General features: G+C 34.0%; 1 protein-coding gene across 1 annotated transcript in view; it reads left to right on the forward strand.

Annotated features, from left to right (window-relative positions):
• LOC109831782 overlaps window positions 1-5779 on the forward strand; it is a gene marked incomplete at its 5' end in the record, with an annotated part of 7591 nt that extends 1812 nt beyond the window's left edge. Inside the window, one exon of the mRNA XM_020399205.1 lies at window positions 5565-5779. Within this exon, the coding sequence (XP_020254794.1) occupies window positions 5565-5612 (48 nt within the window). The remainder of the gene's footprint in view (window positions 1-5564) is intronic.

Consider the following 18142-nt stretch of genomic DNA (forward strand, 5'->3'; position numbering starts at 1 on the left):
TATATATATATATATATATATATATATATATATACACACACACACACACACACACACACACACACACACATATACATATATATACTAGTCGTAAACACTGTGCAAAGCACGACTTATAAAATTTTCCCGCTACAGTAATCCCGATTTTTAAATACTACAGTAATATTTTTAGAATTTTTTGGGATGCTACATTTCCCGCCTCTGCTACAGATTTTTAAAAATGCTATAGTTTTTCTGTGTGCCACTGATATTTTTTTCAAAAGTTGCTACAGTGTCCCGTATGCTACGTAATAATGCTACAATAATGTTACTATAGCATAAATAATGAATCTTGGGTTCTCCTATTTGTATAAAGGAATAGATATCTACTACTACATACAAATGAGAGAACCTAAGATTTACTATTCACGCTACAGCAATTTTTAGTAGCATTTACTGTAGCCTTGTTACTGTAGGGTTCCACAACTTGAAGAGGACAGTAATTTTTGAACTACGCCTACTTAATTGCTATGGAATCGAAAAAGAGAAATAAACAAAAATCTGGGGTAGTACGTGAAATTACAAATTTTGAAATTACGTTTATCGCCATTAGGTGGAAAGAGATGAAAATTTACAAAAATCTTGGGTTAGCCCATGAAAATTGCGAATTTTGAAGTACTAAAACTTAATTACTATTGGATCAAAATAAATAAAATGGAAAAAAGTCTTCAGTTAAAGTCGATATCACAAATTTTGAAGGACCCATATAAATTTGGTCACAACCAACAACATGAACAAAAAATGTTGGTTATAATATATAAAATCGCTTATTCTGAAATAAGTGTGCTTAATTGCCATTGGGTGGAAACGAAGAAAATTTACAAAAAATCGTGTGTTATAGTCTATGAATGTTGCATATTTTAATGTATCTATACTTTCATTATTGGGTCTTAATGAAAGAAAATGGATAAAAGTTGCGGGTTATAGTCTGTGAGCATATCGTGAATTTTGGAGTATGAATAATTAATTGCTATTGAGTTGAGATGAATGAAAATAAACAAGAATAGTTGGTTATAGCCCTTGAAATCGTAAATTTTGAATGTGTGTACTTAATTGTTATTGGGTCGAAACAAACGAAAATGAACAAAACTGTGGTTTAACCTATGACGATCACAATATTAAAGTCTGTGAGCATATCGTGAATTTTGTTGTATGAATAATTAATTGCTATTGAGTTGAGATGAATGAAAATAAACAAGAATAGTTGGTTATAGCCCTTGAAATCGTAAATTTTGAATGTGTGTACTTAATTGTTATTGGGTCGAAACAAACGAAAATGAACAAAACTGTGGTTTAACCTATGACGATCACAATATTAAAGTGCGCATGAGTAGTTGCCATTGATTCAAATGAATGAAAATGGAAAAAGTTGTAGCTTATAATCCATAAAAATTATGAATTTTGAGCTACACAAACTTAACTACTATTGAGTCGAATCGAATGAAAATGAACAAAAGTCGTGGGTTATAGTTTATGAAATAAAGAATTTTGAAATATGTGCACTACTGCACTAATTGTCGTTGGTTGGAAATGAGTGAAAATTTAAAATTTACATCAATCTTTGGATTATAGCCTATGAAAACAACAATTTTGAAGTAAAAATCTTAATTACCCTTGGTTCGAAATAAATAAAAATGAACAAAAGTCGTGGGTTATAGCCTATGGAAAAACATGAATTTTGAAGTAAAGATATGTATGGAAAAACATGAATTTTGAAGTAAAGATATGTAACCGCACGGGTTGAAACAAACAAAAGATGAACAAAAAATTTTGGATTATTGCGAATGAAAATTGCCAATTTTGAACTGGCTACTTAATTGCTTTTCAACATAACAAACGAAAATGAAAAAAATATGGGTTATCGCTCATTAAAATATGAAAATTTAAAGCACATATACTTAATTGCGATTGGGTCAACAAAAATGAACAAATGTCATGGATTAGCCCATGAAAATTAGAATTTTGAAGTATGCATAATTAACTGACATTTAGTCAAAAGAAACGAATGAAAAAGGAAGACCAATGAAAAATCACGAGTTTTAAACCCTGCTGACTTAATTGGCATCAGGTCGAAACGAATAGAAATAAAAAGAATTGTGAGTAATGTAAATCTCGAATTTTAAAATAACTGTAGCCATTGGGTGGAAATGAACGGAAATTTACAAATATGTGGATTATAGCTAAGGAAAATCGTGAATTTTATAGTACATAAACTTAATTGTTATTAGATTCAAACAAATGAAAATGGACTAAATCGTGGGTAAGCCCATGAAAATTATGAATATTGAAGTACTACTTAATTGTCAGTATTTGTAACCAAAGAAAATGGATAAAATTTATAGGCTATATTTTAAAATATGCATAATTAATTGTCATTATACCAAAACAAACAAAACAAAAAGAGTGGGTTATAGGTTATGAAAAACGTGAAGTTTGAAGTATGCATAATTAATTGCCATTAGGTCGAAATGAATGAAAATAAACAAAAATCAATGTTATAGTATATTAAATTACAAATTTGGAATATGCTACTTTAATTGCTTTTGGGCTGAAATGGAAGAAAATTATGAGTTAGAGCCCATTAAAATCATGACTTTTGAAGTACCTATACTTATTTGATATTGGGTCCAAAAAAAGTGGATAAAAATTGTAGATTATGTAACTCATGAATGATGAAATACCAGATTTTAAGGCACGCGTTATTGATTGTTATTGTGTTGAAATGAACAAAAATGAGTAAAAGTTGTGTTATAGCCCATGAAAGTCGTGGATATTGTAATATGTGTACTTAATTGCCATTGAATCATAAGAAACAAAAAATGTCAAAAATCATTGGTTAGCGCGTATGATAATTGTGAATTTTGAAGAACCAATACTTAATTGCAATTGGGCCAAAATAAAAAAAAGAATAAAAACTGTGGTTCTAAAATATGCGTACTTAATTATCATTTGGTCAAAACGAATGAAAATTGACAATAGTTCTGTGTTATATATCCCATGAAAATTACAAAATTTGAAGTATGCGGACTTTAACGGATTGAGTTGAAAAAAAATGAAAATGTACAAAATTTATTGGTTATGATTCATGAAAGTCACGAAATTTTGAAGTACACATACTTAATTGCCTTTGGGTTGAAATAGAATGAAACTAGACAAAAATTGTGGTTAGAACCCATGAAAATCACTAATTTTAAGTATGTATAATTAATTGTTATTAGGTCAAAATTAGAAAATGAACAAAAATTATGGTTATAACCCATGGAAATCGTAAATTTTGAAGTAGTTATAATTAATTGCTATTGGGCCGAAACAAACGAAAATGGATAAGTAAGTGGGTTGTAGGCTATAAATCGCAAAATTTGAAATACGTATACTTAATTGCCATTGGTATGAAACAAATGAAAATTTGCAAAAATCGTAGGTTATGCTCATGAAATTTGCAAAGTTTGAAGGGCACAAATTTTTAAAAAAGACCGTTTAAAAAATAGCAAAATCAATCTCTTTTTGGCCACATCATCACGGAAGAGGTTGATTTTGCAAAATATGATCTTTAAAATACACGGGATAGTAGCCTCGTGTATTTAGAGGTCATTAATTAGGAATTAAACTCATTCTTTTAATATACACAGAGCTACTAACGTGTGATTAGTGACCGTTAAATACATGGGACTACTAGTACCGTGTATTTTAAAGATTATAATTTGTAAAACTGACCTCTTTTTGGCCAGTTGTGGTGGCGTGGCTAAAAAGACGTCAATTTTACTGATTAATTCACAAAAGGTTGATTTTGTTAATAATTTAAAAAAACGGTATTTTTTTAAAAATTTCTCCAATTGTTATTGGATCTAAATGAACAATAATAAACAAAACTTGTAGGTCGTAGTCCAAGGAAAATCAACAATTTTGGAGGTCGCATAAGATTATTTATGCGTACAATTTTGTAAAACTTTGGGGCTTTTATGTGTCGTGGTCTTATTGTGCGGCTCACAACCGGCTGATGAAGAAATCTAGCGCTAAGCTATAATTTTAGTTTTGTGTCTAATTTGAATATACTATTAGCTATTATTATAATTTAATGGATTAAAATATAATTTTAAGAGTTTTGTGTATTAATGTAAACAATATCCGAAGTGTAGATATTATCAAGTGGCAATGTTGTCGGGATTTGACGGAATGGAGCATGTGGTTAAGTGGCGCAACCGAGCGCATGAGCGCAACAGCTGGCAATGCAGTAAAGACGTGTTGAGTGGAGCGCATGCGACCAATTAGCAAGTATGGCTTGTTGTCAGGGCATGATCAAGGAGAGCTTATATGGCTAAGGGGTGTATTGTGAGTGCGCATAGCGATGGCGTGGCCCGATCATGGTGCGGGTGTAGTTTGCATGGCCTGGTCATGGTGTAGACGTAGCTTGTGCACAGCCTGAGTGTGGTGTGCATGTCTGTTTTGTGCATGAGGGCATGCGAGCACAGCTCGATCAGGCTTGATAAGGTGCACACTTGTTCGTGTGGACACGCAGCTGTTGCTCGATCATGATTCAATAGGTTGCTCATTTTTGCACTTGGCGTGTGAGGATGGCTCTATCACGACCAGATAGGTTGTCGTTGGTACACAACAGGTTGAACATTTTCTGATGTCTACAATGTCTCGACCATGCTCAAGGGATTAGAAGAGTTGGGTCTGGGTTAATGTTTGAAGTAAAACTGTGAAATAGATCTAACAAACTGAACCAATTTGAAGTCATGAATGCGAGTTCTTTATTTGGGTTTGGAGGTTTCCAGTACCCTAGCTCGATGTCTTCAGTAAGAGCAGGAGTGGTACAGGTTATCTGCAGTAGGTGAAGGTTGCATGGACGTTGCGAAAATTGCTAAGCTTTTGCAAGTTAGTTTTGGCACTTCTGGATGCTGGCCTTACTATTATGTCATAGAGGAATTTTTTTTGAAAACCTTTGGTGACTCCAAATTTACAGGCATGGGCATAGATTTTAGAAGTAAGATGGTATCATTATCACCCATTTTTTGAAGGCAACGAGCGTGCCTTGATGCATTAACTTGGTATTGTGTTGAAGAATCGAGGAGGTTGACTCTGCAAGAGTTGCAGGTTGTTAGGTAACGCATTATGAAGTTATTCATTATGGTGATCATCCACCCATCTATTTACTGACTAGTGACTACCAAAATGTCAATTGTAAAGACATGACATTCACAATACTTTACAGCAAACATCCTAACCTGGTGATTGGCAATATCGAGCCCTGTGTTCTAAACTAAGCCGACCCTCAAAGGCTTTGTTGCGTGTGTTATCTTCTTTGACCACTACAACCTTTATCTGGCATCAAGCTTTAAACTTTACTATAACAGACTGAAAATCATAATGAGCGAGCACATAGATTGTAATTTCAGGTCGTTCAAAACATTGACATTCGTACTTATTTTTTGTTGTTGTCGCTTCTTTAGATTTGATCATAGTCATATTATGTCCTGAATGAGCATCTACTGATTCTTATTTCTCCCTGTTTCTTTACACAGAAGCGTAGGTGGGAGAAGAAAATGAAAGCTGAGGAGGCAAAAGATTGAACCAAGGACTGCAGAGAATGGCTCCTTTATTATGATCTGCTTTCATTCGTTGCTGAATTATTTCAGCTGTTTTCTTGTATTGGAATTTTGTTGTTTTATGCAAAACAGTTTTTGTTCCATTTTACTCTGTCAATATGGCTAATATCAGTTTGAACATGACAGTCTCACCTCTCAGTTTACATAAACACGAAAGAGTTACATCTTCTTGTTGAATATATTATGTTCAGTCATCTTTACTTAAAAATAATTGGAACCGTGTCATCATGATTAATACTTTGCTACTAATACAATACTAGCACTATTGCACGTGCACTGGAAATTAAAACTTAAAACATTCTGATTTTTATATAAAATGGTCACTTCTCTAAGGGATCATCAATTTTTTGCAGGAGTCTTCTATGATGTTTGTTTATTTAATAAGCTATATTTTATTTATCTTATTCGGAATATAGGGGAAATATTTCAGTTCGAGCGAAGACATGATTTTCTTAGATAATATTTTTTAGAAGAGTCTATTTTTCATATTTCATTTAAGTTATTATTTTAATTATTTTTAACCCAAGTATCTAGATATACACTCTTGATAATATTTATATTGAAACATATTGAAATTCTAATGGTTATTTTTATTGTATTTATTTAAGTGCATTTTTTGAAAAAAAACTTTATCATTTCATATTTATATCTATTATGATATGCATGGTAATGGTTATGTCATTAATTAGCTTTAAAAATAAGATCATGTCAACAATTTAGAAAGTTCTAGAAAAAAGAAAGAGAAAAGGAGAAAAAAATGTTCTCCTAGAAATTACAATCCTATCCTTTCAAATACAATAAGAATGGAGAGAAAAGGAAAAAAAAGAAAAAATGTTCTCCTAGAAATTACATTTCTATCCTTTCAAATACAATAAGAATGGAAGAAATGTCCACCTCATCCAATTTTGACCTACCCTCACTATTTCCATTATTATATAGCAGTGTAGGTATATTGTTTTGCACGTTAGCTTATAATATATTATTATATTTTGGGTCCCTGTAGCAGCGCTTTTTTGTTAAGAAAAATGCCTTAAGGAGCCAAAATATGGGACGAAATGAAGAGACAGTAGGTATATTGTTTTGCGCGTTAGCTTATGATATATTATTATATTTTGGGTCCCTGTAGCAGCGTTTTTTGTTAAGAAAAATGCCTTAAGGCCCAAAATATGGGACCAAATGAAGAGACATGTGAGGTGTCCCCTCCCTATTGTATAATGAGCTGGTGATGCTAGCTCATTATGCAACAGGGAGGGGACACCTCACCTGTCCCCTCCATTGGTCCCATATTTTGGGTTCCTGTAGCAACGCTCTTCTGTTAAACAACACATGCTCTTTTGTTCTGATTAGACTGATAATATTATTTCACTAGAGTACTTTGTTGCCTTTTTGTTAACGTATCATACAAGACCTCTTCACTAACATTCCATCTCACCTTTTCTTTCCATGCGTTTCTCGAATTTGGCAGCGTTTTTGAAGAAGAGAAAGAGCTCTGCGGGGCTTTAGTTTTCAATGGACGTATTTATCTTGAAACAATAGTTGTTAAAATTGAAGTTGCTTGGTTCTATTATAAAAAAAAGAAGAGTTGCATCATATTAGCTATTAATAGTATGCAATACGTGTGTTGTGCGCAGCGGAAATTTCGGCAACATCTCCGGTGCGCAAGGTGCACAACAAGAGATTAGATCACAACGAAATTCCTGTTTCACAAAGAAAACAAGAAACGAAAACAAAATATCTCAACAAAGTGAGATATCAGCTCTTCCTCTCATCAGTTCTAGGACTGACTTGTCGAGGGAACCTACATATTACAAATCACAGCAAGACAAACTATTTTATGTGGTTCGGCAAATCGCCTACGTCCACGGGGCAAGGAGGAAGGAGATCTACTATTAGAGAGGGAGAATACAAATAGGGTTTACAATCACACAAGATCTCACAAATAAAACCCTCAAAATAATCTCTCAAACCTCTCACAATTTCTCTCTCAAAGGGATGCACAAAACCCTCAAAAGGGACTGCACAAAATCACGTCGGTCTGCCTTCTGCTCTTGCGCCGAAAAAAATCTTCTCTGCCGATGAAACTCAGCCGAAAAATAAACTCCTTGCACACAAAAAAAACTCCGAAAAAACCTAGCAGGCTTATTTATATGTTGCAGTTGTGGTTCGGGCCTTTTCCGCACCTCGCCTTCTTTTCCGCACGTGGTTATGGTGGACCCCACGTCATTCACAATTCTCCACCTCGGCAAAGTTTTCCCAAAACTGAGCCGACACCAAAGCATCCAAATGTCCCACTTGTTGTGTCCAGTACGCCGTGAAGTTAATTCACGACAACGGACTCAATCCACAACAAGTCGGGAACCCGAACAAGAGTCCAAACAATCTCACCCCCATCAAAACAACAAATCCAACCGGCTACATCATAAAGACTGCCTACGTATCCTCTTGCCCAAGGAATCAAGCCTCACGTAGTTCACCCAAATGGCCTCCAAACGTATCCTCTTGCCCAAGGAATCAAGCCTCACGTAGTTCACCCAAATGGCCTCCAAAGGCCTCAACATCGAAGAATGTTCAAAAGTTCCAAACAATGACCAAACTTGACACCTGAAACAACTTTGGTCAACATATCTAAAGGATTGTCCTTCGTGTGGACCTTCTCCAATATGACGTCTCCATTATCCAAAACGTCACGAACAAAGTGGAATCTGACATCAATATGTTTCGTGCGTGCATGGTAAACCTGGTTCTTTGCCAAATAGATAGCCGACATGCTATTATAATGTACCCGAATGGTCTCCTGTGCAATCCCCAAGTCCTCCAACAATCCACGCAACTATAAAGCCTCCTTCAAAGATTCAGTCAACATCATATACTCTACCTCCGTAGTGGAGAGAGCCACTGTAGACTAAAGTGTGCATCTCCAACACATCGGTGCTCCTGCTAGTGTAAACACATATCCGCTAGTAGACCAGTGATTGTCCAGATCTCCCGCATAATCAGAATCCACGTAACCAATACAATCCTACCCGTTCTTCCCATTCTTCTTGAACACCAAACCAACATCCACGGTACCTTTAATATATCGTAGAATCCACTTCACGGCCTCCCAATCCCGGGGTCGTGCATGTACCTAGATACCATGCTCACGACTTATGACAAATCTGACCTCGTACACATCATCACATACATCAAGCTACCTCCTACACCGACATATGGGACTTTCGACATATAATCTCTGTCCTCAACTGAAACATGCGACATACTAGCTAAAAGCTTGAAGTGGGGAGACAATAGAGTGTTAATTGTTTTTGCATTACCATCAAAGCTGAATTTCTTCAACATCTTCTGCAAGTAACTCCTCTGTGTCAACTTCAACCTCCCCTTCACCATGTCTCTCTCAATCTCCATACCCAATATCTTCTTTGCTTCTCCAAGGTCTTTCATCTCAAATTCGGATGACAGCTCCTTTTTTAACTTTATAATAGCTGAAGTATTCCTGGAATCTATGAGCATATCGTCAACATATAACAGTAAATAAATATACTCACCATTCTGTAGCTTGTGCATGTAAACACAGGGGTCATATGGGCTCCTCGTGTACCCTCGGCCAATCATAAAACCGTCAAATCTCTTGTACCATTGTCGCGGTGATTGCTTCAATCCGTAAAGAGATTTCTTCAGCTTGCACACTAATTCCTTCTTTCCTACAGCTTTAAACCCCATAGGTTGTGTCATGTAGATCTTTTCTTCTTAATCTCCATGTAGAAAGGTTATTTTCACATCCATCTGGCCCAAATATAAATCCAGCTATGCCACCAATGCCAATAAAATACGAATCGATGAATGCTTCACAACAGGTGAAAATACCTCGTTGTAATCAACGCCCTCTAGCTGTGCATATCCCTTGGCAACCAATCTGGCTTTGAATCGAATTTCCTCAATAGAAGATCCCTCTTTCTTTGCATACACCCACTTGCATCCAATAGCCTTCTTACCCTTCGGTAGCTTTGCAAGTTCCCAAGTGTCATTCTTATGAAGAGACTGCATCTCCTCCTCTATGACTTCCCCCGACCTAATCGAATCAGAGCTTGACTCTGCTTCCTTGAATGTAGAAGGAACCAAATCATCAACGACTTCTGCTGATAAAGCATATGCAACCATGACATCGTCGTATTTAGCTGGCCGACGAATGTTTCTTCTTGGTCTATTAGCTGTAATGGACACCTGAACATGACCCTTTTCCTGAGTCCCAACATCCACTGTATCCTCTAAATGCCCGACTACCATCTCATCTCCTCCCAGTGTTACCTCTGTAGGAGCCTCAATGGATACAATGCTATCTAGAGTGGGTGGAGTCACATCATCCTCCACCTGCTGCGATATCCCATCCGTCTAGTCTTCTTCCCAAGTACACAATGCTCATACAGCTCCATCTTGCAGGTCTTAGCACCTTTTAATAGCCCCTGTTTTGCCAATAACCGCAGGGACTTATCTCCTGTGTGTCTTAGTCTCATGTGCCATAATATGGTAGTGTCCTCCTCTATAGTGATAGAAGCTACCAGACCCCCTGTAACTGTCTTGCCCTTCAAGTAGTATAGGAAGTTTTCCCTGACTCCTCGCATCACCACCATAGAACTCTTCGTGACCTTCGCTGTAGCATCCTCTGAGGTCACCCGATAACCAGCTGCCTCCAAAGTACCAAGAGAAATGATGTTCTTCATCAATTGCGGCACAAACCTCACTTCTTTCAATCCCCTCACCACTCCGTCATGCATCCTAATCCGGACTAAACTAATACCACCAATAGGGCATACGTGGTTATTTCCCATAAGCACGACATCCCCTCTTTCCAGCTCCTCAAAGCTAGAGAACCAATCCCTTCTAGGACATATGTGATATGTGGCTCCTGAATCCAACATCCACTCTATGGAGTCGGCATAGCAAACCGACGGTAGTGCATGGCATGAATAGCCCTAAATATCTGACTCTGAATGTTCATTAATAGCTTTTACAACATTAACTTCTGAAGCTTGTATAGCTTTCCCCTTGTTCTTTCCGGCTTTATCTTCCAATGTCCATCTTCTTTACAAAAGCGACATTGATTTCTACCAATATTCTTATGGCCACCTCTATTCTTCGATTTTGAGCAGTTGAACTGGCGACGGTTTGGATCACGACCTTAAACTGTTAATGCATCTCATGATGCCTTCTCGGAGAGTTCACCATCATTCTTTCTCAACTCATAATTCACCAAAGCTGAGGTCACCTCCTTATAGCTAACAATAGTTCTTCCATTAATCATAGTGAGAACGAACGTACCATAATCATCCTCATGCATCGAACATAAAAGTAACATCACATTGTCTTTATCCTCAACCATAATATCCACATTGGCCATATCTGAAAGTAGCTTCGTAAAATTGTTGACATGCTCTCTAATGGAAACTCCCCTCTTCATCTTGAACCGGTAAAACCTTTTTTTCAAGTGAAGCCGATTCTCAATGCTCTTAGTAAGATACTTCTCATTGAGCGTTTCCCACATTCTCTTTGCCGACATCTCGTTCATTACGTCATAAATAAGATCTGACGTCATGCATGATCGAATAACTCCACAAGCCCTACTATTCATCTTTTTCCAAACCTTGTCCTCCATATCAGCGGGTTTCTCTTGTAACTCAAGAGTCTCCTCCAAATTCTGTGTATCCAAGGTGTCCATCACCTGACACCTCCACAATCCAAAATTAATCTTGCCGTCAAACTTCGGAACATCAATCTTTGTGTTATTGATGCTCAGACTCTGTATCGCCTTCGTAAGAGACGAACCTGATATGCTTGCTTCTCCCATGTTGTCGATCTAATTCTTCAGATAGGAATCCTTCACTGAATCCTTCGAACAAGCCTCAAGCCAAACCTGAAGCTCTGATACCACTTGTTAGGCTCTGATACCACTTATTGGACTCTGATATTACTTGTTGTGCGCAGCGAAAATTTCGGCAGCACCTCCGGTGCGTAAGGTGCACAATAAGAGATTAGATCATAACGAAATTCTTGTTTCACAAAAGAAACAAGAACCGAAAGCAAAATATCTCAACAAGTGAGATATCAGCTCTTCCTCTCATCAGTTCTAGGACTGACTTGTCGAGGGAACCTACAAGCTATTACAAATCATAACAAGACAAACTATTTTACGCGGTTCGGCAAATCGCCTACGTCCACGGGGAAGGAGGGGGGAGATCTACTATTAGAGAGGGAGAATACAAATAGGGTTTACAATCACACAAGATCTCACAAATAAAACCCTCAAAACAACCTCTCAAACCTCTCACAATTTCTCTCTCAAAGGGATGCACAAAACCCTCAAAAGGGACTGCTCAAAATCACGTCGGTCTGCCTTCTGCTCTTGCGCCGAAAAGAATCTTCTCTGCCGATGAAACTCAGCTGAAAAATAAACTCCTTGCACACAAAAAAAAAACTCCGAAAAAACCCTAGCAGGCTTATTTATATGTTGCAGTTGCGGTTCGGGCCTTTTCCTCACCTGGCCTTCTTTTCTGCACATGGGTATGGTGGACCCTACGTCATTCACAACGTGGATACTATCAAACCAAATCTAAAATTGTGATCCTCAAATTGAACGTGATGTAATATAAATAAACTACTTAGAAATAAGATTTCAAATGATTTTGGTGTCTTTTTAATTAATGTATAAAAGGGCAAAAAATTAAGTAGCTTTACAAAATTCTAAAACATTGATTTTAACATGTGATATATGACTACAATATGTTGGAGTTTTTCCAAATTTTATTCTAGATAGTGTAATAAATCATATATATTTTTATATCATTAATATATACCGTAATAATGAGCTGGAGAGGCAAAGCCGCATTGCATAAAATAAATTTCCAAAATTTTTATAAAACTATTGACATATGAATTATGTCTATCTTCGTCTAAATCAACTCAATCATAATTAAGTTTGTGTACGTTAAAATTTGCTATTTTTATAGGCTAGAAGCCATGAATTTTAAGCAACACATTCTTAATAGCCATTTGGTAGAAATGGACAAAAATTAACGAAAATCGTCGGTTATAGCACATGAAAAGCACAATTTTTGATGCACAAAATTAATATTTGTGTAGTTAAAATGTACAAAATTTGCACAAATTATGGGTTATAGCTCATGAAAATATGAATTTTGAACTATACATACTTAATTATCATTTAATTGAAATAAACAATTGACAAAAATCATGGGTTAGCCCATGAAAATCACAAATTTTAATGTAAACATACTATATTTCCATTTGGTCAAAATGTATAAAAATTGTAAAAATCATGGTTATAGCCCCATGAAAATAAGGAATTTTGAAATGCATTGGTCAAAATAAATAAAAATTGAAAATATTCATTGATTATAACTTGTGAAAATCGTAACTTTTGATGCACGCATACTTTATTTCCTTTCGGTCGAGATAAAATAAAAAATTGAAATAGCTGTGGGTTATAACGCAAATAAAATTCAGAAATTTTAAACTTCACACACTTGCTTGTCATTTGGTAGAAATGATCTGAAATTGACAAAACTTATGGTTATACCCCGTGGAGATCATAGATTTTGATGTACACGTACTTAATTTCTGTTCAATCTAAATGAACAAAAATGGCAAAAATCATGGGTTATGACCAATGAAAATCATAAATTTTTAACTACATGGACATAATTGGCATTTGATAGAAATCACAAAAAAAATTTGATGAAAATTATGGGTCATGAAAATTGCAAATTTTGATGTACACATGCTTAATTTTGCTAGTTGAAATGAACAAAACTCACAAAAGTCATGGAGTATGTAGCTCATGAAAATCATGAATATAAAACAATGTGTACATAATTGTAATTTGGTAGAAATGACCAAAAGTTGACAAAAATCATGTGCTATAGCATATGAAAATTGCAAATTTGGTATGCACATACTTAATTTCTATTCAGTTGAAACAAATAAAAATTGTAAAAATCATGGGTCATATAGCCCATAAAAATTATAAATTGTGACGTACACATATTTAATTTCCATTCAGCAAAAATAAATAAAAATGCTATAATTATGGCCCATGAAAATAAGAAATTTTAAACTATGCGTTCTTATTGCCATTTGGTAGAAATCATAGAAAGTTGACAAAAAATCATGGTTTTTAGCCAACGAAATCGTAATTTTTTGTGTCAGCATCCTTAGTCTCCATTTGGTGGACACAAACATGAATTTATAATCATGAGTAATAGTCCATGAAACTTATGAACTTCTAACTCTATGTACTTAATTGTGATTTTGTAGAAATTACAAAAAATTGACAAAAATTATAATTATACCTATAAAATAATAAATTTTGATGTACTCATACTTAATTTCTATTTGGACAAAACGAACAAAAATTATAAAAATTGTGGATTATAGCTCATGAAAACATGAACTTTGACTACATATATTTAACTGCCTTTTCATCGAAAAGAAGGAAAATTGATAAAAATCATGCCTTAGCTCATGAAAGTCATAATTTTGATATATACATATTTAACTTCCATTCAGTCAAAACAAATAAATAATGCTAAAATTATGACTTATAAACCATGAAAATCATGAACTTTTAGCCACACTGCCATTTGATAGAATGAATAAAAATTGACCCAAAAAATCATGTGTTAACCCATGAAAATTGAAAATTTCGATGTACACAAACTCTATTGTCATTTGGTTCGAAATGAACAACAGTTGCAAAATCCTAGGTTGTAATCTGATGCGGCATAATATGTACCAAAATTTGCAAGTACACAATTTATCAAGTTATAGTATAAAAAGATATCGATCCCACGAAGAAGGTGATTTTAAGAGATTATTAAACTTGGTTCTTATATTTTGTGCATGACAATTAGGAATAAAGAATAAGTATGAATGTGATGAGTGATTTGTTGTGAATATTTGCAAAAAAAATAATAAATTGAATTTTAGAGGAGAGAAGGAAGAATTAAAGAATAAATGAAATCACAAGGCAAGAAAGATGAATGAATAAAATCAAGAAATAAAACCAAGAATGAAAAAAAAAATTTAAGAAAGTTAAGATGAAGGATTCAAAAGAGGTAAGAAATCTAGAATATAATCCACTAACCAATTTCAATTACAAAATATAAACTATTATCTTTTTATCATATTTCAACTTAGATTTATTAAGCATAGATTATCAAACCATTTAAGGAAAGTGTAACCTATCAAATTATCATCTAAGTTAAAATCACTATTCATGATAAGAACAACAACATGATAATAATCCTAGAATTCATAAGCATAACCTATCAAACCATTTAAGGAAAGCATAGATTATCAAATTCTTCTTCTACCGATTAGTTCTCTAGTTGATTATCCTAAACATGAACATTTTAAGTACAAGAGAATAATTCATACAATATAAAGGAAATTAGACTAGTTTCATATAATTCTAAATTTCCTACAAGAATTAAATTCACATCTTAAGAAATAAAAACAAGAAAAAGAAGACTAATTACAAAATTAAAAAGAAAAGAAAAATCTAAACTATGAACAAGAAATAAATCTAATTACAAAGAAAATAAAAATCTAAACTACAAAATAAATTGCAGAAATTAAATGCAAGAAAAATAAATCTACTCTACAAATTAAAGTGCAAAAAGAAAATAAAAAAGACAAGAAAGTAAATCTATACTACAAGCATGAATTTAAATCTAACTAATAAGCAATAATAAAGAAATTACTAAAAAGAAATAAAAGAGAAAAGAAATGCAAACCTTCAAATTGCTCTTCATCTCCATCCTCATCATTCAACAAAGAGGAGAAAGAACAAATTTAAAGAGGAAAAAATTATTTTTATTAATTGCAACTAAAGTTACAATTTTTGGAAGGCCTTCTCAATTAAGAGTAGCCCTCCTCTCCAAAAGGAGTTTACAAAATTTTCACACCTCTAACCCCTCACTCTCTACCCCTATTTATAGTAAACATCAGTGAATGAGAGCCATTGGATTGAAATCTTATCCAAAAACAACAAATTTTAGCCATTAATTCGTAACAAACTGCCCAGCGTATCGATATCAGCATCGATAGGGGTATCGATGCTGGCATCGATACAGGCATCGATGCGGGCATCGATGCCCCCATCGATGCAGGCATCGATGCCTGCTCTTCTCCTGTTGCTGTCCGCAGAACTCTTTTCTTGGACTCTTGGGCTTGGGCTTTGATTTATCTCTTCATTAAATACTTGAAAGAATTCATTGGGTTTCATGGCTTCATTTCTTCATTAAATTATGGGCTTTTTGTTGAGAGATGAGGGTTTTGAGATTTATTCTTCATTAACCTGCAATTAAAGATAAAAACAATTATTAGTAGTATATTTATTCATATAAAATAGATAATGAGTGTATAAAATTGTAATAAAATATGATTATCAAACACCCCCATACCTAAACTCTTGCTAGTCCTCTAGCAAAGAAAGAAAAAGAAAATCCTAACTCACTTTCGCCGGAATCGCGGTTGTATTTAGCGCATACAACAAGCCTTTAAACCCCTAGGTTACCCTAGTGGACGAGTTATAGTCTCGTGAGGGTTTGCAGTGAATATACCCACAAAATTCGGTCAACTTGCCAAGTTAAATAAGTCAGTAAATAACAGATTTTCCTTGATATATTTAAACATTCTAATTGAAGCTAGTTAATAATCAAGAAAACGTTTTTATATATAACTCCAATGTAAATCCCCTAGAAAATCTTTTTCATTATAGCAATACAAAACCAAGTCAAATCTTAGAAATTTAATTAAAAAGTTTTGAAAAGAACATGCCAACTCTTTGTTTTAAATAACTTTCAAGTCTCTTGATCAAAAATTGTTTTTCAAGACCATATATACAAAACAACAATATATAAAAACAATTGTTAGTGTTATATATATGTATATTTTTTTCACTCTCTAATTCTTGGTGATTGTTTTCTATTTTAACGGGCTTTCTAAGTGACCATTTAACGAGTTTTGGGCCAATGAATCCCAACCCAATTGGGCTTAGGTCATTAAGTATAGAGATACTCCTTGGGCTTAATTGCTCAGTCAACTTAGGCTTTATAAGATAGAATCACCTTGAATTTAAGAGTTTTTATTTATTTATTTTTTTTGGGTGGTGCCCATTTTTCGCACTCTTCTTTTATAAGGTTAGTTTTTTTTAATATATATATGTGTAAGTATATATAGTCTTTAAAAAAAAATGTATAAATCAAGATAACTTGAAAAAAAATATTTTCAACTCTAAGTTAAGCATGCAAAAATTTCATTATTTTTAATTAAAAATCTAAGGTAAGACTTAAGTAAAGTATACTAGTTGAAAAATCATTTCTTAAGAATTTTATTTGGAGTTATCATAAAAGGTGAACTTGAATATGTCACTAACTAAGAATTAGAAAATTTAAAATCTATCAATTTGATCAATTATTACTTAACTCTATTAATTTGGCAAGTGACAATATTTTTATAATTTTTTTTAACAAAAAGAAAGAAAAATATAACTAAAAAGGTAAAATAAAGAGGAAAATATGTATTTCTCACCCCCACACCTAAATTTTGCATTGTCCTCAATGCAAATTCGCTGAAGCACAAAGTAAAGCAGATAAAAATGAAGAACTTACAGTTGTTCGGTTGACAATGATGATAAGAATCTGCAATTACTGTTAGTATGAGGATGAAGAAATCAATTAAGAGAAAAATTGTAAGTAATTATTTTTATTTTATTATTATTTTTTTAAAAAACAAAAGAATTTTCTTTTCTTTTTTTTTCTTTTAAGAAACAAAAGGAAAATTAGTTTTTTTATTATAGATAATGAGGTTCATGAAGAACCAACACCTCTTCCTCTCCGAGCGTAGAAAATTCTAAAAATGGTTTCAGACATTGACCATTTATTTTAAAAATATTACCATTTTTAGGATTTTCTATCTCGACAGCTCCATGTGGAAAAAATTGTTTAACAAAAAATGGACCAGTCCATCTTGATCTCAATTTTTCCGGAAAAAGATGCAATTTTGAATTGTACAATAAAACTTTCTGTCCTGGAGAGAAATTTTTTCGCAAAATTGATTTGTCATGAAAAATTTTTGTTTTCTCTTTGTAAATTTTTGAGTTTATGTATGCATCATTTCTAATTTCTTCCAACTCATTTATTTGGAGCAATCTGTTTTTACCTGCGGAGTCTGAGTCAAAATTTAACTGTTTTATTGCCCACATTGCTCGATGTTCTAATTCTACTGGTAGGTGGCAAGCTTTCCCAAACACTAATCTGTATGGTGACATCCCCAAATTGGCCTTAAAAGCTGTTTTATACGCCCACAGAGCATCACACAATTTTACAGACTAATCTTTTCTGTTATGTTTAACTGTTTTTTCTAAAATTTGTTTGATCTGCCTGTTTGTGACCTCTACTTGTCCACTGGTTTGGGGG

This window comes from Asparagus officinalis, chromosome 1 (genome assembly GCF_001876935.1).
Source record: "Asparagus officinalis chromosome 1, Aspof.V1, whole genome shotgun sequence".
Taxonomy (NCBI): Eukaryota; Viridiplantae; Streptophyta; class Magnoliopsida; order Asparagales; family Asparagaceae; genus Asparagus; species Asparagus officinalis.